We start from the raw sequence: 22970 nt of genomic DNA, 5'->3' as shown, positions 1-22970 counted from the left end.
GCCTGGAAAACGTACAGCAACTTTTAGAACTTTTCTCCAGAACCTCTGCACATATTTACATTGCGAGGCCCCTTTAAATGTTCTTAAGGGGCGGAGTCGAGAGTGAAAGGGGCGCAGCATATGCATAAGGAGGCGGGGCCAGCGCGGTTCTTGTTCCCGCCGTGCTGACGTCACCACGCACTATTGGAAGCGTTGGCGGGAAAAAGCTGGGCTTTCCTCAGGCGTCCGCCATGGCTGAGGCGACGGCGGCGGAGCTGGATTCGGACGGGAGCGGCGAGGAAGTGGTGCTGACCCCGGCCCAGCTCATCCGCCACCTGGAGCAGGTGAGGCCAAGGCCCTTTTCCCGGGAGACAATGAACTTGGGTGAACTACAGCTCCCAGCGTACTCCTCCTTTAACATGGCAGGGGTGCTTTAAAACCCAGGATCCACCCAATCAGCTCCCATGGGCCAGCAAACACCTCCCAACAAAGGATTCCCCCAGGCAGGAAACAGCCAGGCTTTGATGCTGACAGGCTATTCAATGCTAATTAAGCATTCCAGTTATTCCGGCCATGAGAGCCTTCGACAACACATTATTATTATTATTATTTTATTATGACACAGCAAACAAGATAGATATGCTGGATTTCATATCACAAAATCACAAATCGAACACTTATTTAATGATAAGTAATTATTAGGTAATTATTATTATTAAGTAATAATTATTATTTATTAATATTAATAAGAATCCCCCATTATCATGCTATTTGCGTGCTACAGCTCCCAGAATCCCTCTCACCTGCACTAGAAATTATATTATTATGAAATACAGTAGAGTCTCACTTATCCAACACGTGCTTATCCAACGTTCTGGATTATCCAACACATTTTTGTAGTCAATGTTTTCAATATATCATGATATTTTGGTGCTAAATTAGTAAATACAGTCATTACAACATAACATTACTGCGTATTGAACTACATTTTCTGTCAAATTTATTGTATAACATGATGTTTTGGTGCTTAATTTGTAAAATCATAACCTAATTTGATGTTTAATAGGCTTTTCCTTAATCCCTCCTTATTATCCAAGATATTCGCTTATCCAAGGTTCTGCCAGCCCGTTTAGCTTGGATAAGTGAGACTCTACTGTACCTTACAACCTCTGAGATGTGGCCATAGATGTGGGTGAAAGGTCAGGAGAGAATGCTTCAGGAACATGGCCATACAGCCCGGAAAACTTACAGCAATCCAGTGATTCTGGCCATGAAAGCCTTCAACAATATGTTGTTGCTATTATTATTATTATTTATTAATAAGAAGAAGAATCCCCCATTACCATGCTATTTGGGTACTACAGCTCCCAGAATCCCTTCCACCTGCACTGGAAATTATATTATGATATACCTTACAACCTCTGAGGATGCCTGCCATAGATGTGGGTGAAACGTCAGGAGAGAATGCTTCTGGAGCATGCCGATACAGCCCGGAAACACACACAACAACCCCATTATTATGATTGTTATTGTTTGAATGGAATACAATTCCTGAAATCAACCCCCCACCACCAGCAGCAGTATGGCAGGTTATTTGGGTGCGCTACAACTCCCAGAATCCTTCCCATCAGTGCCTCTTATAATCTAGGCCATCTGCAAGGTTTTGCTGTCTCTTTCCAGGCTTGGATGAATGAGAAGTTTTCCCCTGAACTGCTGGAGAGCAAATCAGAAATCGTGGAGTGTGTCATTGAGCAGCTGGAGCATATGGTAAGAGAGAAGATAATAAACAACATCCACAAATTCCTCTCTGGAGTGAGGTTTTCTCCTATGCAATTGTGGGGCTGCTGTTCCAATCTATCTTCCTCTTTTGTAAGAACTTCCTTATTATTATTACAGTAGAGTATCGCTTATCCAAGCTTCTGGATTATCCAATGCATTTTTGTAGTCAATGTTTTCAATATATCGTGATATTTTGGTGCTAAATTTGTAAATACAGTAATTAGTACATAACATTACTTCGTATTGAACTACTTTTTCTGTCAAATTTGTGGTATAACATGATGTTTTGGTGCTTAATTTGTAAAATCATAACCTACTTTGATGTTTAATAGGCTTTTCCTTATCCCTCCTTATTATCCAAGATATTTGCTTATCCAAGGTTCTGCCGGCCCGTTTAGCTTAGACTCTACTGTATTATTAAAGGTAAAGGTTTCCCTTGACATTAAGTCTAGTCATGTCCGACTCTCCATTTCTAATCCGAAGAGCCGGCGTTGTCCGTAGACACCTCCAAGGTCATGTGGCCGGCATGACTGTAAGGAGCGCCATTGCCTTCCCACTGGAGCGGTACCTATTGATCTACTCACATTTGCATGTTTTGAACTGCTAGGTTGGCAGAAGCTGAAGCTAACAACGGGAACTCACTCCGCTCCCCTGATTTGAACCTGCGACCTTTTGATCTGCAAGTTCAGCTCAGCACTTCAATACACTATGCTACTGGGGGCTCCTTATTATTATTGTTATTATTATTATTATTATATTATGACACAGCAAACAAGATAGGCATGCTGGATTTCATATCACAAAATCACAAGTCGAACACTTCCCAAGTGTCTAGGACTGTGTGATGTATTTTCGGATGATGCGTGCAGATCCCAGCAGGGTGGCCTTTTGCAGTTGGCAGATCGTAATTTTGTCAATGCCTATTGTTTCCAAATGCCGGCTGAGATCTTTTGGCATGGCACCCAATGTGCCCATCACCACCGGGACCACCTGCACTGGTTTCTGCCAGAGTCTTTGAAGTTCATTTTATTTATTTATTTATTTATTTTAAGTTCAGTTTATTATTATTATTATTACTATTTACCAAATCTATGATTCTTTATATTCTTCTCTGTAATGAGATTTTCTCCTATGCAAGTGTGGAGTTGCTGTTGTCAATCTATCTAGACAAATAGGCTTCCTCCTGAGTAAGGAGACATCCCCTGAAAATAAAACCTAGTGGAGGTTTGGGTGACTTGCAAATCCCCTTTGCTCTGTGCCTTTGCAGGAGGAGAACCTGAAGCGCACCAAAGGAGGGGACCTGAAGGCCAGCATCCACCGCATGGAAGTGGAAAGGATCCGCTACGTCCTCAGCAGCTATTTGCGCAGTCGGATCCGAAAGGTCTTTCCATTAATACTTAAAGTTTGTCATGTTGGGCAAATGTGCTCTGGATACATCATTGGTGGAGTTCAGTCTGCTCTCCAGCTTCAGGATGAATTACAACTCCCACCATGGTCATGGGGGTTGTGTGTGCCAAGTTAGATCCAGGTACATCTTCAGTGGGGTTCGGCGTGCTCTTTGATTGCAGGTGAACTATAAATCCCAGTACCTACAACTAACAAATGCCAAGGCCAGTTCCACCCCAAATCCACCAGTACTCAAATTTGGGCATATTGGGTATGCATGCCAAATTTGGTTCAGATCCATTGTTGTTTGCATTCACAGTGCTCTCTCTGGATATAGGTGAACTATAATTCCTATAAATCAAGGTGAATTTTCCCCAAAGCCCTCCTGCATTTTTCATTGGTCATGGTGTTTCTGTGTGCCAAGTTATGTCCAGGGTCATCGTTAGTGGGGTCCAAAATGCTCTTTAGTTTTATTGTTCTTTTGGTTTTGCTTAATGTAGTGTATATTATTTTTTATTGTATTGTTTAATGTGTTATGATTTGTTGTTCTATTTATATTCTGTTATATTGTATTATTCTGGGCATGGCCCCATGTAAGCCGCCCCGAGTCCCCGTTGGGGAGATGGTGGCGGGGTATAAATAAAGTATTATTATTATTATTATTATTATTATTAAAGGTAAACTATACATCCCAGTACCTACAATGGCTATAAATCAAGGTGAATCCCTCCCTCCAAAACTATTTTTCATTGGTCATGGTGGTTCTGTGTGCCAAATGTAGTCCAGATCCATTATCAGTGGGGGCCATTGTGCTCTGACTTGCGAGGTGAACTACAACTTCCATCATGTAGAGTCAAGCCCCCAAATTCCTCCAGTATGTTTAGTTGCTCAGTTCTGCACTGTTCGTTATGCAGACAGAGTTGAAAAGAGTAGAAAAGGGTTAAGGGAGAAGCAGTGGGCGGGATCATGAAAATTCCACACCAATGGAGAGAGTAAGAAACACGGGGATGTTTGTGGTGGAGGAAACACATACAATTTAGGATGTAATTGTCCCCAAATGAAAATATTCCTTAAGTGGTGGGCCATAGTGTTTGGGGAGGACATTGGGCTACATGTTCATGTCGCTCGCTATAACCTGAAATGTCATGGGAGGGAATGCTTTTGGTGGGTGATAGCTGTTTGTGGAAACAGGGACTGTCTGTGGAAATGGGTTACATATACACATACCTATTTTCACTTTTATTATGTGTATAGATTGAGAAATATTTCCCGCACGTCCTGGAAAAAGAGAAGACCCGGACAGAGGGAGAGCCCTCCATTCTCTCTCCAGAAGAGTTCGCCTTTGCCAAAGAGTGAGTGAGCGGAGAGCCGTTTACTTAAATCAGTTAATTTCTATCGATCCTGACCGTTTCCTAATATGGGATCCAAGGCAGATTATGATGAAGCTTCAGTTATGTGTTAATAAATGGGGAAAGTACTGTATCACAAATTAGACCCAGACATGCACATAAGCCACTTTGGATTTCAAATCTGGGGCTGGTGCTACACCAAACTAAAACTCCCAGGATTCCGTAGCCTTGAGCCATGGCAGCTAAAGTGGTGTCAAATTGAATTAATTCTGCAGTGTAGATGCTATTCCTTCCTTTCTTTCTTTCCAGGTACATGGCCAACACAGAGGCCCATCTCAAAAACGTGGCTTTGAAGCACATGCCTCCAAACCTACAGAAGGTGGACCTCCTCAAAATAGGTAGGGAAGGCTTGGTTTTGTAGTGGATTATTGCAAAATATTATTATTATTGTTATTGTTGTTATTATTGTTTCATTATTATTATTAGCAACATTTATATCCCGCCTTCTCACTCCGAAGGGGACTCAGGGTGGCTTACAAGTTATATGTACATACAATATATTATATTATTAGCATAGCACAATATAAGCATTATATATTACTATATTGTACTATACCATTATATTGCAATATTATTAGTAATATTACATGTAATAGAAATATAGAATTATAATAGTATATTATATTGTATTACATTATAATATCAATAGTATATATATATATATATATACAATATATCATATTATTAGTATAGCATAATGTCAGAACCCTGCTACTAGAGCCTGGATGTGGCTCTGAGTTTCAGGGTCACTGACATTGATAAGACACCTGCGTCCCAGGACTCGGAGGAGAAACGGCTGATGGACTTGGCGGGGAATTTGCGCGGGGTTTTACTGAGCGGGAAGAGACTGTTCAAATGAGGGGGAGGGTATATAAAGGAGGGTTGGCCGGAGCCTCCCATTCTTGGCTTTTCTGATGTTCATGTTTCCTACAGTAAAAGTTCCTGGTGATACCACAGAGAGTCTCGTGTGTTCATTCAGGAGCGGCTGTGGTGAGCTGACACTAAGCCAAGAATACGGACACCATCCCGCTGTAGCGGTGAGGTGTAACATGCAAGTGGAGGATGAAGAGCTCTTGGGCGCCGGAGGAGGAAGGTCGGAAAGGGCCACTCCCGAGACGGACGCTGAGTTCCACCAGCTGGCGGCCCTGGCGTCATCCACCGCTTATGCCCAGCCAAATGGGGTAACCCAGAGGCGCGGAGTGGTGCGGGGAGATAGCACCGGAGGAGAGGAAGGTTCACCTTCCCCAGGCCCGCAAAAGATGGTGTTTCTGGAGGAGAGGATGTCGGCGATGGAGACCACCCTGGCAGTGATGTCGAGGGCGATGGAGCGCCTGGCGGTTTTGGCGGAGCCGGAGCGAGGAAGGGAACTCCGGGCTAGCTCAATGTGGGACGTGAGCATGGGAAGCAGCCAGGGCTTTGCAGACCTCCCAGCACCGAAGGGAAGGGAAATGCGAAAGGAGCCCGGTGCCCGGCCCAAGATCCAAACGAGCCTGACGCGGGTGGAGGAGAGTGACGACGAAGGGGAAAAGCCTCCGAGAATCCCGGCTACGCTCCCAACTGAGACCCTGGTGCCCCTGGCGAATGCCGGGCGTGGCACAGGACAAAGGGAAGCAGCAGCGGGGCCCACTGGCCCGCAAGGGGGCTTGCGACGGGCGGAGAATTGGGGATTGCCACCACAGGGACCCCTACCGAGACGAGAGGAACTAAGGATCGAGTTTGGGGGAGAGTCCTCTGAACTGGATTTTTTCCTGACCACGGTGAGGGGCTATATGGAGGACAATGCCCACACTTTTAGAACGGAATCCAGCCGGGTACGGGCCATTGGTGCAGTGTTGAAGAGGGGAGCGGCCAGCTGGTACGTTCAACTACACGCGCGGCGCGACCCATGTCTGGGGTCACTCCGACGCTTTATGGGGGCCCTGGAGACCCGTTTCCGAGATCCACTGGAGCAGATCCGGGCGAGGGAGGAGTTGAAGACCGTCTCCCAGGGGCAGAGGTCGGTATCTGAGTATGCGGAGGAGTTCCAATGCCTCGCTGAAAAGGTGCCGGAATGGTCTGCAGTGACAAAGATAGAACTCTTCAAAGAGGGGCTCAGGCGGGAGATCCTCTCCTGGGCGGTGCATCGTGATGAGCCTGACACACTGCGCGGATGGATTCAGCTGGCGGGGCGCATCGAGACATCGCTGGCCCAGGCGAGGAGGCACCGAGGAGGGCTACAGCAACGGCCGCAGATGAAAGAGGGGAGCCGGAAGGAGGGATCAACCCCAGCCGGGAGGAGAACGGAGCCGACAGGGAACGTGAGCGCCAGCAGGAGGGGCTGCTTCGTGTGCGGCCGTTTGGGCCACAGGGCTGCCGAGTGCTGGCAGAGAAAAGGGGAAGGCGGAGGCCCGCCCAAACCAAGAGCCGTGGCAGGGAAACGCGCCGAGGAAGAACCACCGATGAGGCACCACTCGGGGGGGTTGGTAAGTCAGGACAAAGCCATGATAGTGGTCCCCATTCAGCTGGAAAGTGGCAGCAAACAAGCAACCTGCAAAGCATTTGTGGATTGTGGATGTTCCAGGAACATCATCTCCCCTGAATTAGCCGAGGGATTGGGATGCGAAAGAACGAACCTAGAATCCCCAATAGCTTTTTCGCAGTTGGACGGATCCACAGCATCGGGATCATTAGCTAAGTACAGTGCCGAAGATGTAAAGTGTAAGATAGGGAGTTGGGAAGGAAAGGTGTCATTTGTGATATCACAAATAGCCAGCTATAATGTTATACTAGGCATGCCATGGCTGGGGCAGGCCAACCCGCAAATCAACTGGGAGGATAAGAGCATGATCTTCAGGATGAAGTTGGAAGGAGGGAGCCAGGAAGTGGAAAGGGAGCCGGGGAAAAGGGGGGAGGAAGACTCTATCAGGATAGCAGAACTGGCAGATAAATTACCCCCAGAGTATCGGGATTTTGTGGACGTATTTGATGAGAAGGAAGCAGACAGTTTCCCACCGAAGCGGAGAGTTGAAGTGAAGATAGAGCTAGTCCCAGGAGCAGAGCTTCCTAAGGCAAAAATATACCCAATGTCGGCTAGGGAAAAGGAGGAACTGAGAAAATACATTGATAAAAACCTAGCGAGGGGTTTCATAGAGCCTTCAAATTCCCCTCTAGGGGCGCCTGTGTTGTTCAGGCGCAAAAAGGACCAAACGCTGAGGCTCTGCATTGACTACAGGGGCCTGAATGCAATCAGTTCTGGAAATAAATACCCCCTACCTTTAGTGAAGGACTTGATCGCCCAGTTATCGGAGGGACAGATATTCACTAAATTGGACTTAATTGAAGCGTACCATAAATTGCAGATTAAACCAGAGGACAGGTGGAAGACGGCCTTCTCCTGTGCATTCGGATTATTCAATTATCGTGTGCTCCCTTTCGGTTTGTGCGGCGGAGGCGCCGCGTTCATGCAATTAATCAACGAAGTGTTGCATCCATTGTTGTACAAGGGAGTCTTTGTTTTTTTAGATGACATATTGTTAGTATCTCGGACTAAGGAGCAACACATAGAACTAGTCAGGGAAGTCCTGCAAAAGTTGAGAGAAGCAAAACTGTATGCGAAGCTTGCCAAGTGCGAGTTCAATAAAGACCAGATAGACTTTCTGGGGTATAGGATTTCCTCCCAGGGAGTGGCGATGGACCCTGCGAAGGTAGAAGACGTGAGGGGGTGGGAAGCCCCCAAAACACGGAAGCAGCTGCAATCCTTCCTAGGGTTCGCAAACTTCTATAGAACATTTATCAAGGACTTTGCGCGCCTCACTTTGCCATTAACGGATTTGTTAAAGACTAAAGGTAGGGGAGAAACAGCCAAAGTGAAGGCCCCAGGGGCCAAACTGACCTGGACAATAGAATGCCAGGAAGCTTTCGAAGCCCTTAAAAAGCGTTTTACTGAGGAGCCTGTCCTACAGCACCCTGATATGTCTAAAGCCTTTGTATTACATTGCGATGCGTCAGACCGGGCATATGGGGCAGTTCTGCTACAGAAAGACGAGGGGGGGAACCTGAAGCCATGTGGCTATCTGTCAAAAAAGTTTAGCGATACAGAAAAAAACTGGCCGATTTGGGAGAGAGAAGCCTTAGCGATTCTAAAAGCACTAGAGTGCTGGAGACACTTTCTGGAAGGAAGTGGAACACCGTTTGAGGTGTGGACTGACCATAGAAATTTACAGTATCTAAGATCCCCTCGTAAACTATCAGCGAAGCAAATTAGATGGGCCCAATATTTCAGCCGTTTTGATTTCAGACTCAGATTCTTCCAGGGGAAACATAATATACTCGCTGACGCTCTCTCTCGGATGCCTCAGCACGGGGGAGGTATTCAGGAATCTGAAGGGAGTATTTTTCTTGATAAGCAATGGGGCCTGGCAGTACTAACTCGAGCACAAGCGGCCAAAGAAAACAAACGTGCTGCCATTTCCACGGGGGGAGGAGAAATATGGGAGGAAGAGTTGAAGCGAGCGTATGGAATGGACAAATGGTTACAAACAAACAAAGAAAAGGGAGAATTGTGTGGGGATTTGGTGTTTGTAAATAAGAAATTGTATATTCCTGAATGTTTAAGACGAGAAATGTTAAGGAAGTACCATGATAACAAGGGTGCGGGTCATCTAGGCCCCACCAGGACTATTAAACTGTTGGCCAAACAATGCTGGTGGCCCGGAATGAGGAAAGACGCCAGGGGATACGTCACGCAGTGTGAATTATGTGCAGAGGGAAAAACACCACCGGGGAAGCCCCAGGGGCTATTGCAGAAGGTGGTGGAGCCCATGAGGCCATGGGAATGCGTAGCCATGGATTTTGTAGGCGAACTACCCCCCAGCAGAGGCCACAGATACATTTGGACAATATTGGACCTATTCTCAAAACAGGCACACTTTGTGGCTCTGCCAAAACTCCCTTCAGCTGAAAAACTTGCTGATTTGTATGTGAAGCATGTATATCGCCTACATGGGTGTCCCGACAAGATAATTAGTGACCGGGGAGTCCAATTTACTGCAAAATTTTGGGGAAAATTCTTACAGCTGTTAGGAGCAGAAAGGAACCTGAGCTCGGCCTTTCATCCCGCGACCAACGGGGGGGTCGAACGTACCCAACAGACACTGTGCCAATTCTTAAGGATGTACACCAATTATAGACAGGATGATTGGGCGGACCTTCTTCCGTTTGCTGAGATGGCTTTTAACGGGGCCGTACATTCGGCCACAGGTCGTGCCCCATTCGAAATAGTATACGGACAGGAGGTGGCACCTTTCCCCAGGCTACCCGAGTGGAAGGAAGGGGAGGGCCAGACCGACGAGGAATGGCCGGCCAAAATCAAGCAAGGGTGGCAAACCGTGGTAGAGGCATTGCGGGAAACACAAAAGAAGTACAAGCTCTTTGCGGATCGTAGGCGCCGAGAGGGGGACAAATTGGGCGAAGGAGATCTGGTTTGGCTGAGCACAAAAAACCTGAAATTGGGGTTCCCATCCAAGAAATTGGCTCCACGCTATATAGGGCCATTCAGGGTAGCAAAAAGAATAAACGAAGTGACCTATGAGCTGAGGCTACCAAAGGACCTAGGAAAGGTACACCCGGTATTCCATTGCAGCCTGTTAAAAAAGTATAAAGGAACTCTGGACAGCGGAGAACAATAGTTGTGTTTAATCTTTCCTTCCAGGACGAAGGGGAGGAGGACGCCATGTCAGAACCCTGCTACTAGAGCCTGGATGTGGCTCTGAGTTTCAGGGTCACTGACATTGATAAGACACCTGCGTCCCAGGACTCGGAGGAGAAACGGCTGATGGACTTGGCGGGGAATTTGCGCGGGGTTTTACTGAGCGGGAAGAGACTGTTCAAATGAGGGGGAGGGTATATAAAGGAGGGTTGGCCGGAGCCTCCCATTCTTGGCTTTTCTGATGTTCATGTTTCCTACAGTAAAAGTTCCTGGTGATACCACAGAGAGTCTCGTGTGTTCATTCAGGAGCGGCTGTGGTGAGCTGACAGCATAATATGAGTATTATATGCTATATTGTTATATTGACACAGGATACATGGTGGAATGATGTCTTCCTGGCCCCCTTCTTGACTCTGGCCCAGAGTGGCAGTTTGTCCTTGTTGGTCTATATTATCATCATTATTTATTTATTTATTTATTTACTACATTTATATCCCACCCTTCTCACCCATTATGTTTTGGTGCTTAATTTGTAAAATTATAACCTAATTTGATTCTTAATAGGCTTTTACTTAATCCCTCCTTATTATCCAACATTTTCACTTATCCAACGTTCTGCCAGCCTGTTTATGTTGGATAAGTGAGACTACTGTATTTGCATATTTGTATGTTATTTCCATGTTCATATATAATAAATATTAATATTAGTATTATATCAATAGCACAGCACAACACTAGCACTGTATACCAGCATATTGCACCACACCACTATACTGTAATCTTACCAGTAATATTACAAGTAATAAATACATAATTAACATTATTATATTGTAATATTAGTAGTTTTATATTGCATTACATTATAATATTATTATCAATATTACATGTATATACAATATATTAATTATCATTTATTATTGTATATTATATACAATATTATATATATCATTACCATTAATTTGTACTCGGATCGAGATCTGAAGTGGTTCGCAACCTTAAAAGCAATACAGGTTTAAAACCTACAAAATAGTAAATATTAAAACAGATTTAAACATAACAGTTGTCAAAACAAGATGTTGAGTCATTGTGTTTGGAAAGACAATGAAAAGTAATCCATGTGGACATCAATTTGATAGAGAAGCTCTTCTCTTTGTCTTTTCGTTGCAGTTCCCGAACCAAACCTGGACGCCTTTGTTTTCCTCCGAGTGAAGGAAAAACAGGAGAACATCCTGGTGGAGCCGGAGACGGACGAGCAGAGGTAGGGAAGAATAACCAGAAGCAAAGCTGGCCAGATTAAGTAATTTCACATGGGCATTGGCCAGCCCAAAAGATGGGTCAGATTAGATAAACTAATAAATGGATGGGAATACAGATCGTGTCTTGATAAGGAAAATTGGGGGGAAAGACCTTAAAAATATAAAAGGAGGCCCGTTGATCTCAACAATGGCATGTTGGAGAAAATGGCAAGATAAGCTTCCAGTAAATAAAATAGACAAACTCCCAATAGGATCCATAGATATATCTATAGTATACTGTGTATAATGGTAAGTGTGTACGTTTTGTATGTTTCACATGTTTTGATATGGTCAAAATTGACTAATCAATAAAGAGTTTAAACTGTGTATAAGCCTAGTTTTTCAGCCCTTTTTTTAACACTGAAAAAGCCCCCCTCGGCTTATACTCGGATGAGGGTACTGGTTGGCTTATATTTGGGTCAGCTTATACTCGAGAATATATGGTACATTTATTATTTTTCTCTTATTATTATTGGTATTATTACATTTATTATTTTTCTCTATTGTTGCTACTATTACATTTATTTCACTCTGATCTTATTACAGTATTATTATTATATTTATTATTTTACTCCATTTATTACTACATGTATTATTTTCCTGTATTTATTATTATTATTATTACATATATTGTTTTACTCTATTATTATTAAAAGGATACATAAGCACATTTACAATGAAGAAGATTAGAATAATGATTTAATCCGAGTTGGACAATCTTATGCTGTATGTAAATATTCAAAAACATTTAACCTGCTGATGCTTCAATTAATGTAATTTTATTGGTATCTGTTTTTATTTCTGAAATTTCCACTCTCGGCTTTTACTGGAGCCAATGTTTTCCTAGTTTTTTTGTGGTAAAATTAGGTGCCTCGGCTTATATTCGGGTCAGCTTATTCTCGAGTAGATATGGTATCTATAGTATCAACCTTCTTGAAATTTTACACTTTTCTACTTTAATTCAGAAGTATCAACTCATCAATTTTCTAAAAGGTTTTTTTTTTTTTTGCTCTTAGCGATACACGTTATATAGTTTATACACATGTTTTTATGGTCTGTGTCTTTCAGCGAATATGTGATCGACTTGGACAAAGACTCCCAGCACCTGATTCGGTACAAAACAATCGCTCCTTTGGTGGCTTCCGGAGCAGTGAAGCTCATCTGAAATGCAAGGAAAAGTTGCATCCTGAAAATTTGGGGCCAGAGGATTGTTTCCAGCTGCTATCAGCGTTTCCAGCTGTTCCTCCAGTAAGGTTTCGGTTTGCAAGTTGTCCTTTTTCTGTCCTATCTGCTGCTGGGCTGCAAAAAAGAGACTATCCTGCAATCCACCATATGTCCAGCAGGTGGCACTAGACCTAATCTGACAATGGAAATTTGCATTTGTATAACGTGGAGGAAGTTACTTTTCTGGACTGCATTTTCAATTAATAGTGAATAACTTTTTCAAGGACAGCCTTTTCGAGCCTCCAATGCGTCCCGTTGTGGTGGCTGGGGACAATGGGGGTTTCAATCCATCTCATCAGAAGACTTCTTGCTCATAGAAGAAGGCTGGTACGAAATGCATTGCCATCCCCACCTATTCAATTCAAGCCCATCGTGTTTTGCGACTGAACTCTTTGGGTATCTGCATAATATCTGGAAAGATGGGCAGATTTTTCAGATTTACAGAAAATATCTTGCCTTTTCTCCAAGCAATAAATGGTCGCTGGAAGCTGGAATTTGCATGGAGTAAAATACAATATTTACTATTTACATACCTATTGTAGCAGTGTGTTCTTGCCCCGCTTTGAACCGTAAGGAGAAGCAGGTAATTATTATTAACCTTATTATGACTATTATGATTCCACTTTGAATAAAAGTTGACCTTAGAATTGTGCCTAAAGACCTAGAGCAGGGTTTCACAAACTTTAAGCAGAGGGCCAGTTCGCGGTCACTCAGTCTGCCGGCTGTTAGGAATTTTGGGAGTTGAAGTCCAAAACACCTGGAGGCCCCAAGTTTGCTCATGCCAGCCCTAAACCCAGCAAATGTCAATGGGTCTGACCCTGAGCTGTTTTTAGAAGCCTTGTCTCATGTGGTGTGTCTGCAAAGGATTAGCTAACAAGAGGCTAATTTTAATCCTCGGGGAAGCATTGTCTCTGAAGCCTGAATTGGGTTGGATGCAGGGCTGTAGCTGGCGATTTACTAAAAAAAAAGTTTCAAGCCACCACTACCACCACCACCAACCCCCCCCCCCCCCCCACCCTCAATTTTTTTTTCTGGCTATGGCCCTGGTTGAAGCCCTCGGTGGCGCAGTGGATTAAATTTATTTATTATTAGTTATTAGCGACATTTATATCTCGCCCTTCTCACCCCGAAGGGGACTCAGGGCGGCTTGCAAGTTATATTTATATGCGATATATTATATTATTAACATAGCACAATATAAGCATTATATATTACTATATTGCACTATAACACTATATTGCAAGATTTGTAGTACCAGTAATATTGCATGTAATATAAACATACAGTTATAATAGTGTATTATTATGTTGTATTATGTTATAATATTATCAATATTATATGTATATACAACATATATTAGCATAGCACAATATAAACATATATTGCAGTATAACACTATTGCAATATTATTAGTACAGTAGAGTCTCACTTATCCAACGTTCTGGATTATCCAACGCATTTTTGTAGTCAATGTTTTCAATACATCGTGATACTTTGATGCTAAATTCGTAAATACAGTAACTACTACATAACATTACTGCGTATTGAACTAGTTTTTCTGTCAAATTTGTTGTATAACATGAAGTTTTGGTGCTTAATTTGTAAAATCATAACCTAATTTGATGTTTAATAGTCTTTTCCTTAATCCCTCCTTATTATTCAACATATTTGCTTATCCAATGTTCTGTCGGCCTGTTTATGTTGAATAACTGAGACTCTACTGTAATATTACATGTAATATAAATATAAAATTATAATAGTGTATTATTATATTATGTTACATTATAATATTATCAATATTATATGTATATACAACATATTATATTATTAGTATAGCATTATATGAGTATTATATATTATATTGACACTGGAGACATGGTAGAATGGTAAACCACTGAGCTGCTGAACTTGCTGACCGAAAGGTTGTCGGTTTGAATCCGGGGAGCAGGGTGAGCACCCTCTGTTAGCCCCAGCTTCTGCCAACCTAGCAGTGTGAAAACATGCAAATGTGAGTGGAGGAATAGGTACTGCTCCGGCGGGAAGGTAATGGCGCTCCATGCAGTCATGCCGGCCACATGACCTTGGAGGTGTCTGTGGACAATGCCGGCTCTTCGGCTTAGAAATGGAGATGAGCACCAACCCCCAGAGTTGGACTCGACTGGACTTAACATTTGGGAAAATGTTTACCTTTACTATGTATGGCCCTGGTTGGATGCCATGGGATGCTGGCTTTGGCCGCTGATCTATTTGTTCTCATCTCCTCGGTTTCCTCCAAACTGAAGCTCCTTAGCATTGAGCCATGGCCCTTAAAGCGGTGCCACATTGCATTAAGCAGACAGGATAGAGATGCTCCTTGTGTCCTGCAAAGCACGTGGGGCTGATCCTGGGGGGTGTGGCCAGGTGGAGGGGGCGTGGCTTCGCTCCTCACCTGCTTCCATTCATCCTTTGGGTCCCTAGGAGGAGGACACGGCTTGACAGCAGGAGCCATGAGCTGCAGAGAGTAAGTTGCTTGCGTGAATGAGACATTCCCGAGAGAGAATGAAGGGAAAGAAGCTCTTTTTTGTTCTTTGGGGTTTGTGGGAAATTTTCCTTTTTTTGGTGTGAGGCAATGTGGTGTGAGACCAATAATGTAGATGGAAGAATTGCAATAGTTGCAACTATGAATTTTGCAAGACTGAAAAGCTGCACCTTGCAGTTTTTATCTTACTGAGAAAGGATACAAGCTGGGGTTGAAATTCCTTCCTTTCTTCCTTTCTCTTCATGTGGGACTGCTGTTTTTGTTGTTGTTGTTGTTATGTTTATTTATACCCCACAAAGCAGCTTTCAGCTTGGCCAATCTCCATCCTTTAAAAAAAAAAAAAGAGGCTAACAATCGAGAAAATGTGTTGTCGAAGGCTTTTGTGGCCAGAATCACTGGGTTACTGTGAATTTTCTGGGCTGTATGGCCATGTTACAGCAGCATTCCCTCCTGACATTTTGCCCACATCTATGGCAAGCATCCTCACAGGTTGCGAGGTCTGTTGGAAACTAGGCATGTGGGGTTTATATATCTGGAATAATGTCAAGGGAGGGAGAAAGAACTCTTGTCTGTTGGAGGCAAGTGTGAATGTTGCAGTTGGCCACCTTGATTAGCATTGAATAGCCTTGCATCTTCAAAGCTTAGCTGCTTCCTGCCTGGGAGAATCCTTTTCTTGGGAGGTGTTAGCTGGCCCTTGCTGGTTACCAGTATTTGAAAAACTAGGATCAGGGCCATAAATAAAGAGCAACACTCAGAAAACGGGAATTCCAGACAGGAAACAATCAGCAACCCAGTGATTCCAGCCATGAAAGCCTTCAACAACACATTATTATTATTATTATTATTATTATTATTATTATTATTATTGTCATCATTATTATGATGTTTATTATGTTTATCTATACCCTGCAAAGTAGTTTTCAGCTCAGTTAATCTCCATCCTTTTCAAAACGAGGCTAACAATCGACAAACTGCCATTTGAATAATTTACTGCCGTTTTACAGTGCCCTAAATCTGGCACATAACTCAGTCTCATGGTGTTTATATTAATTTCAAAGTCTCAAACTGATTTAGGAAGGTTGAGAGTAAGCCTGGAAGGGCCAGGCTTGATTCTGCTGCTCCGAACACTTGGTTCGTGGGGTCTTTTCTATGGGTCTGTTTCTAACACGGTGGTTCCCAACCTTTTTTTTTTGAGCAGGAACCATTCTCCAACATTAGTACCAAAAGGATTACAAATCAGTTTTTGGTCAAATTTAGATTCGGTTTGGTTATTTGGGGTGCTGATTCAGAAAATTGCATTGGATAGATCACAGCAACTCTAGTTTGTGACACAGAACAGATGCCATCCAGTAGTCGTCATCTGCTCGCCCACAGAAAACCATATTTAATCATCTAGAGCTGATTTTTCCCGCATGTCTAGTGGGCCTTATTTTAGGTTTCGCGACCCACAGGTTGGGAACCACTGTTCTAACGGGTCAGTCGCTAATGTCTCCTTTTGGCTTCAGCCTTTTCCAGGTCTTTGGCACACGGGCCATGGCTCCCCGGACCACTCCTTCCACCCGGCTTTGCCTGAGCCACACGCCTCCCATTCGCAAGCTACTCGACTCCTATGAAGAACTCCGGGAAGGCCTGGGCCACCCAGCCTTGCGCCCGTGCCTGAACAGCACCTTCTCCGTGGAACCAGAGCGGCAGCAGGACTCAGGCAAGGGCTGCCGTGGCAAGAAGAAGAAGAGGGTGGTCTTTGCGGACATGAAGGGCTTCTCGCTGACGGCCGTCCGGATTTTCTCCAAGATCGAAGAGGACCTCTGCGACCTCCAGCAAGCCCTGTCGCACTTGACCAGCTTCCGGGACAAGCTGCGAGGGTCGCGTCCCGAGGCGAGGAAGTACCTCCTGGACTTCCCCCAGCCTTCCACCGACTATATGGCTTTCCGCGGCCGCCTGCAGAACGGCTTCGTCTGCTTGGAGAACTGCCTCGTCCAGGAGAAGTCCATCTCTGGGACCATCAAGGTCAAGAACATCAGCTATGAGAAGAAAGTGTTCATCCGTGTTACCTTCGATTCCTGGCACAGCTCTCGCGACATCGGTTGCCGATACATGCTGAACACCTATGGCTACTCCGACACGGATACGTTCTCCTTCGAGGTCCCCCTACCCAAAGGATCGGCTCCTTGCCACACCATTGAATTCTGTGTTTCCTACCACAGCGGTGAGAAAGTTTATTGGGATAACAACTTTGGGAAGAACTACCAGATACGGCAAGTGATGGGCCCTCCACTGCCCAGAGCCCTTTCGCGCCTGGCAAAGAGCAGTGAGCCGCTGGGCAGCTCTCGGGCTGCAGCTCTGGTTTTCTCTCGCTTGCAGACCTGGAGGCGTACAGAGACCCCGGCATACTGGTAGGGGATGCTTTGGAACAAGCTCTGTCCTTATTGCTCCTGTTCTCCCTTCCAATGCTCTGGCCGTGACTCTGTTTATGTCCCTGGCACCGCAGACTGGGCATTGCGATACAGCCAGAACCTCCCGACCTTCTCAGAATCAATAGTTCGGCTGCAACGTGTCTTTACGTCTTGGACTTCTTGGAAGCAGCAAGAAGACCTCGGGTACATCTTCACTATAGTTCTACCCCACTTTAACTTCCCTAACTCCGTACTAGGAAATCTTGAACATTGAATATGGTGAGGCCTCAACTCTCTGGTAGAGAAGGTGAAAGATCTTGTAAAAATACAGTTCCCAAAATACCATAGTATCGGACCGTGGCAGTTCAAGCAGTGTCAAATGGGATTCATTCTACAGTGTAGATGCAGCCCTTGTCTCACAACAATCCTCTGGATGGGGGTTGCAGGCCATGCCTGACACTAGAACAAGGAAAGCATTGGCTCTTTTTATTCTACTACAGTGGAAGTTATAATGGACATAACTTTGTCAGAACTTGGCTTTAGTACACAACATGAGCTAGCATAACCTAGTACTTTCTGTCCCATGATTCAAGAAGTCTCAGGTTCAGATTTTGCAGGGAGCCTTTTAGATTGGAGGTAGCCAGGCTTAGACCGCAGCAAGGAATTTGGACAGATTCCTAGCCAAAGCAATCTGTGTCACTCAAAGCAGCCCATTGGACAAGAAGGAAGAGAGAGAGAGAGACCAGAATGGGAGAAACAAAGGGGAAAGAGGGGCATCTTCGGTTACTTTTGAATCATCCCACCATTTATGAGAATGTGATCAATGGAAAAAGAAAGATTCCTATCACAGTCTAGAAAGAGAATTTTTCCCTTCACCTGGCTCTCCAAATCCCAGTTGCACTCCTACCTTGCAGGACTGTTGTGATGGGGAAAAAATGCGTTTTGGACCCTAACAGCCATTGCTCAGTGTCAGAGTAGTGCTGCATAAACAATACTCTCTTATACCTCTGACATCTGTGCTCTCAACTCAGCTGAGCAGGTACTTGCCTTTACATTCTCAAACATTTAGTTTTCTGGGTATGTTTGTGGTTTCTCGGTGACCTGGATAAGCTAAAGGGGATCGATTTTGTGCAAAAGACTTGTGGTCCAGCCATGCACAATTCTCGTGGCTGGGCTTGACTAGCGTTTTGCAATAAAAAAAAGAGATGGAAATTTGCTCCACAAATTCTCTGTCAAGATGGTTGTGATGGAATGACTTCTGTGCTTTGTAATCACAAGCAGAGGGTTGCTTTTTAATATTTCTTTTTCTAGAAACTAATAAAGCAGACAGCGAACACAGACGAGAATGAGCAAGCCTGGAATTTTTCTTGCTGGTGGTAGATAGATAGATAAATAGATGACTTCTGATTCCCCGATAGTCATACTTCCCAGCTCAACTGTTTCCTACGCATCTTCGCCCAGGGTAAGGTCAGGTCAGTTCCTCCTTGCTGTGTTATTTTGAGACAGGGCTGAGACGGGGATCAAGAACGGAGCACATATTTAGCAGGCATCGAATCCCTGGCTGGATCCCAAATAATATTAAAAAAACTGGGTAAGGGACTAGCAAATATTCTGCAAGAGCTGCTACCAACCAAAGTAAACAATACTGGGCTAGACCAATCGATAGTCTGACTCAGTGAGAAGTCTCTGTCCTAGGAGACAGATCCAGGCAACAAAAGCAAGTCTTATTTTCTTTCCAAAACAGAGATGTTGCTTGCTTCTTCATCCCAGTGATCCAAAATTGAGCACTCGCGGCTTTTGTAAAACCATGACCCACTTGAATAGTGTTCGAAGAATATGTTGTTTGCAATGGTCACACACAGAGGGTTTTGGTATTGAATTTTTGAGCTGGCTGGCTTCTGTGTCGATTGCATGACCTACAGAAAGGGCAGAGTGTTCCTATATTTTCATTCCCTTGGTAGAGAACACTATTTCCCTGCGCAATTTCTGCTTCTACAAGTCATGGGAAGAATGGAATTGGCTCAAACTAAAATCCTATGTATTAGGCATGCCACTTTGTGTCTCGTTTGTGGAGAGAAAAAGTGGACTATTATTATTATTATTATTATTATTACAGTAGAGTCTCACTTATCCAAGACTCGCTTATCCAAGGTTCTGGATTATCCAAGGCATTTTTGTAGTCAGTGTTTTCAATATATCATAACATTTTGGTGCTAAATTTGTAAATACAGTAATTACAACATAACATTACTGCATATTGAACTACTTTTTCTGCAAAGTTTGTGGTATAACAATGTTTTGGTACTTAATTTGCAAAATCATAACCTAATTTGATATTTAATAGGCTTTTCCTTAATCCCTCCTTATTATCCAAGATATTCGCTATATCCAAGATTCTGCCGGCCTGTTTAGCTTGGATAAGTGAGACTCTACTGTATTATTATTATTATTAAAGTGGTTTCAAGCTGCATTAATTGCACAGTGTAGATGCCAATGCTGAAACCCATACAGGCTGTCAATGACAAGGTTTTCTTGGCACTCTCTCATCCGTAGGGTCACCATAAGTCAATGTCAGCTTGAAGGCAATTAACAAAACATTTCCCAGCAGCTAATCTTGAGAGTGTCTGATACTGGAGACTATTTATATCCAGCCCAATAAGCAGCCATGGATAGCCTGACCCCCCCCCCCTTTGAAGTGGCCTAATGACCCTTAAAGCCATCCAAGTTGGTCCTTCCCACAACTACTTAGGATTGCAGTTTTATATCCATTATTATTATTAATATTATTATTTTCCTAAATTAAAACACTGGGAGATGGGGAAGTGGGTGAAAAGACTTTTCTTTTCCCCAGCAAAACCACTTGAATATATACTTTGCCAATAAGTAGGTAATAAATAGAATCCTAAAGTTGGAAGAGACTTCATGGGCCATTCAGTTCTGCCAAAAAGCAGGAAAATCGTATTCAAAGCACCCCCGACAGATGGCCACCCAGCCTCTGTTTAAAAGCCTCCAAAGAAGGAGCCTCCACCACAGTCCGGGGCAGAGAGTTCCACTGCTAAACAGCTCTTCTTAAAGTGACAAAGTTCTTCCTAATGTTCAGGGTTTTTTTCCCCCAGTGTCAGGAGCAGCTTCAGAAACTGCAAGTTGCTTCTGGTGTGCCATCTGCAAGGACATTGCCCAGGGAATGCCCGGATATATTGAGGTTTTCACCATCCTTGTGGGAGGTTTTTCTCAAGTCTCCACATGGAGCTAGAGCTGATGGAGGGAGCTCATTCATAGGTTGGATTCAAACTTGCAACCTTCCAGTCAACATCCCAACCTTCATGTCACCAGTCCTGCCTGAACAAGGGTTTAATCCACCGCGGGCTCCAATGTCCAAGTGGAATCTCCATTCTTGTAGTTTGAAGCCATTGTTCCATTGCGTCCTAGTCTCAGAGAAGCAGAAAACAAGCTTGCTCTCTCCACCCTATGACTCCCCCTCACATATTTATACATGGCCCTCATGTCCCATCTCAGCCTTTTCTACTACAGGCTAAACATGCCCAGCTCTTTTAAGCCGCTCCTCATAGGGCTTGTTCTCCAGACCCTTAATCATTTTAGTCACCGTCCTCCAGATGTCAACATCTCCCTTCAATTGCGGTGCCCAGAATTGGACATGGTGTGATTCCAGGTGTGGTCTGACCAAGGCAGAATAGAGGGGGAGCATGTTTGAAAATAATAATAATAATTTTATTTTTATACCCTGCCACCATCTCCCCAGAGGGACGCGGGGCGGCTCACAGATATAAAACCAGCATACAAAGTTTCAAACATGCCAATGTGAGTAGATCAATAGGTACCACTCCGGTGGGAAGGTAACAGCGCTCTATGCAGTCTTGCCGGCTACATGACCTTGGAGGTGTCTATGGACAACGCCGGCTCTTCGGCTCAGAAATGGAGATGAGCACCAACCCCCAGAGTCAGACACGACTGGACTTAACGTCAGGGGAAAACCTTTACCTTTACCTATGACTTCCCTGACTCTAGAGACACTAGACTTCTATTTATGCAGGCCAAGAGCCTATTGGCCTTTTTAGCTGCTGCATCACATTGTTGGCTCATGTTTAACATGGCCCGCACGAGGACTCTAAGATCTCCCACGTACTGCAGTCAAGTCAGCAATACTACTAATAATATTAATAATAATAATATCACTAATAATAATAATAGTACCATCATAAGCAGAGCATCTTTCCTTCTCCACCCTCCCCGTTTTGCCAGCCATTAATCTGGCCCAAGGGACCTGGATTTCCTGTGTTTGCGTCATGGAACTCAAATCCTGTTAATTTCTGCAGATTAGCAAAACCGACATGAAGCGGAAAGGAGGCTGCAAACTCAGGTTGACAGGGCCATTCCTTAAGCCAAGGGAGGCCTTTGAGAAGGAAAGCCTCTTTGGGCGGCGCAAATGTGGCCCGAGCTGGCATAAGCCACATCCACACTGTAGAATTATTCCAGTTTGGCACCACTTTGGCTGCCACAGTTCAATGCTATGGAAGCATAGGAGTTGTCATTTGTTGTGGTTCCAGCACTCTGCCAGAGAAAGCTAAAAGCCTTGTAAAACCACAGCTCCCAGGATCCCGTAGTATTGAGCCATGACAATTAAAGTGGTATAAAACTGCATTAACTATTTGCAAGGTAATCCACCACGGGCCAAAAGGCACCCTATCATTAGAATAGGAAGGAGTTTCATAGCCTTGGGACAATTATTTTGCAACCTTTCCAGATTATAGATTAAAAGATTATAAGATTGCAGCATGATGTACAGCTTGGAATGCTACACGGTACCTGCATCTACACTGCAGATTTAATGCAGTTTTACTGCCCTATATGACTTGCCCAAGGTCATTCAACGCTTTCCATAGCCTATGGAGGATCTCGAGTCGTAAGGGGTGTCTAGACTGTAGAGTTAATCCAGTTTGACCCCACTAACTGCCATGCTATCCTGGGAGCTGTGGTTTGGTGAGGCACCAGCAATCTTGAGCAGAGAAGGCTAAAGACCTTGTGAAACTATAATTCCCATAGCGCCATAGCATTGAAACAGACACCTACGAATACCATTGGCTGCCTGAGAGTGGCGACGTCTCTCTATATAGGGAGAGAGAGAGCCCCAAATTCCCTATACGCATGCGCCCTGGAGGGTGTTTCAGCGACGACCGTTCCGATTGGCCAATGGCCGACATCGGGGGTGGGAGGGGTGTATAAGAGCGGCTGCTGATTGGCTGTCACGTTGGAGTTCCAGAGCATGGATGGAATTGAGTGCGT

The 22970-nt window shown here is 44.2% G+C and overlaps 3 protein-coding genes across 4 annotated transcripts; all 3 read left to right on the top strand.

Annotated features, from left to right (window-relative positions):
* Positions 1-150: 150 nt before the first annotated feature.
* Positions 151-13288, top strand: gins4 (GINS complex subunit 4). The gene is made up of 7 exons (XM_003228119.4): positions 151-323; positions 1660-1746; positions 3026-3139; positions 4399-4496; positions 4803-4891; positions 11407-11497; positions 12603-13288. The coding sequence occupies exons 1-7, from the start codon at positions 231-233 to the stop codon at positions 12697-12699; spliced, it is 669 nt and encodes a 222-aa protein (XP_003228167.1). The 5' UTR covers positions 151-230; the 3' UTR covers positions 12700-13288.
* On the top strand, positions 5249-10520 carry LOC134293482 (uncharacterized). Its single transcript, XM_062961147.1, has 2 exons — positions 5249-7015; positions 10243-10520. The coding sequence occupies exons 1-2, from the start codon at positions 5468-5470 to the stop codon at positions 10282-10284; spliced, it is 1590 nt and encodes a 529-aa protein (XP_062817217.1). The 5' UTR covers positions 5249-5467; the 3' UTR covers positions 10285-10520.
* LOC100564087 (protein phosphatase 1 regulatory subunit 3C) lies at positions 13203-19009 on the top strand. Of its 2 annotated transcripts, none has more exons than XM_062960811.1 (2): positions 13203-13341; positions 16782-19009. In XM_062960811.1, exon 2 carries the CDS (start codon positions 16810-16812, stop codon positions 17671-17673), a length of 864 nt encoding a protein of 287 aa, XP_062816881.1. In that variant the 5' UTR covers positions 13203-13341; positions 16782-16809; the 3' UTR covers positions 17674-19009. The 2 variants fall into 2 exon arrangements, with proteins under 2 accessions (XP_062816881.1, XP_062816880.1); XM_062960810.1 differs by lacking the exon at positions 13203-13341 and adding an exon at positions 14668-15258.
* Positions 19010-22970: the final 3961 nt, after the last annotated feature.

This window comes from Anolis carolinensis, unplaced genomic scaffold (genome assembly GCF_035594765.1).
Source record: "Anolis carolinensis isolate JA03-04 unplaced genomic scaffold, rAnoCar3.1.pri scaffold_8, whole genome shotgun sequence".
Lineage (NCBI taxonomy): Eukaryota > Metazoa > Chordata > Lepidosauria > Squamata > Dactyloidae > Anolis > Anolis carolinensis.
This window is presented reverse-complemented; position numbering and strand designations above follow the sequence as displayed.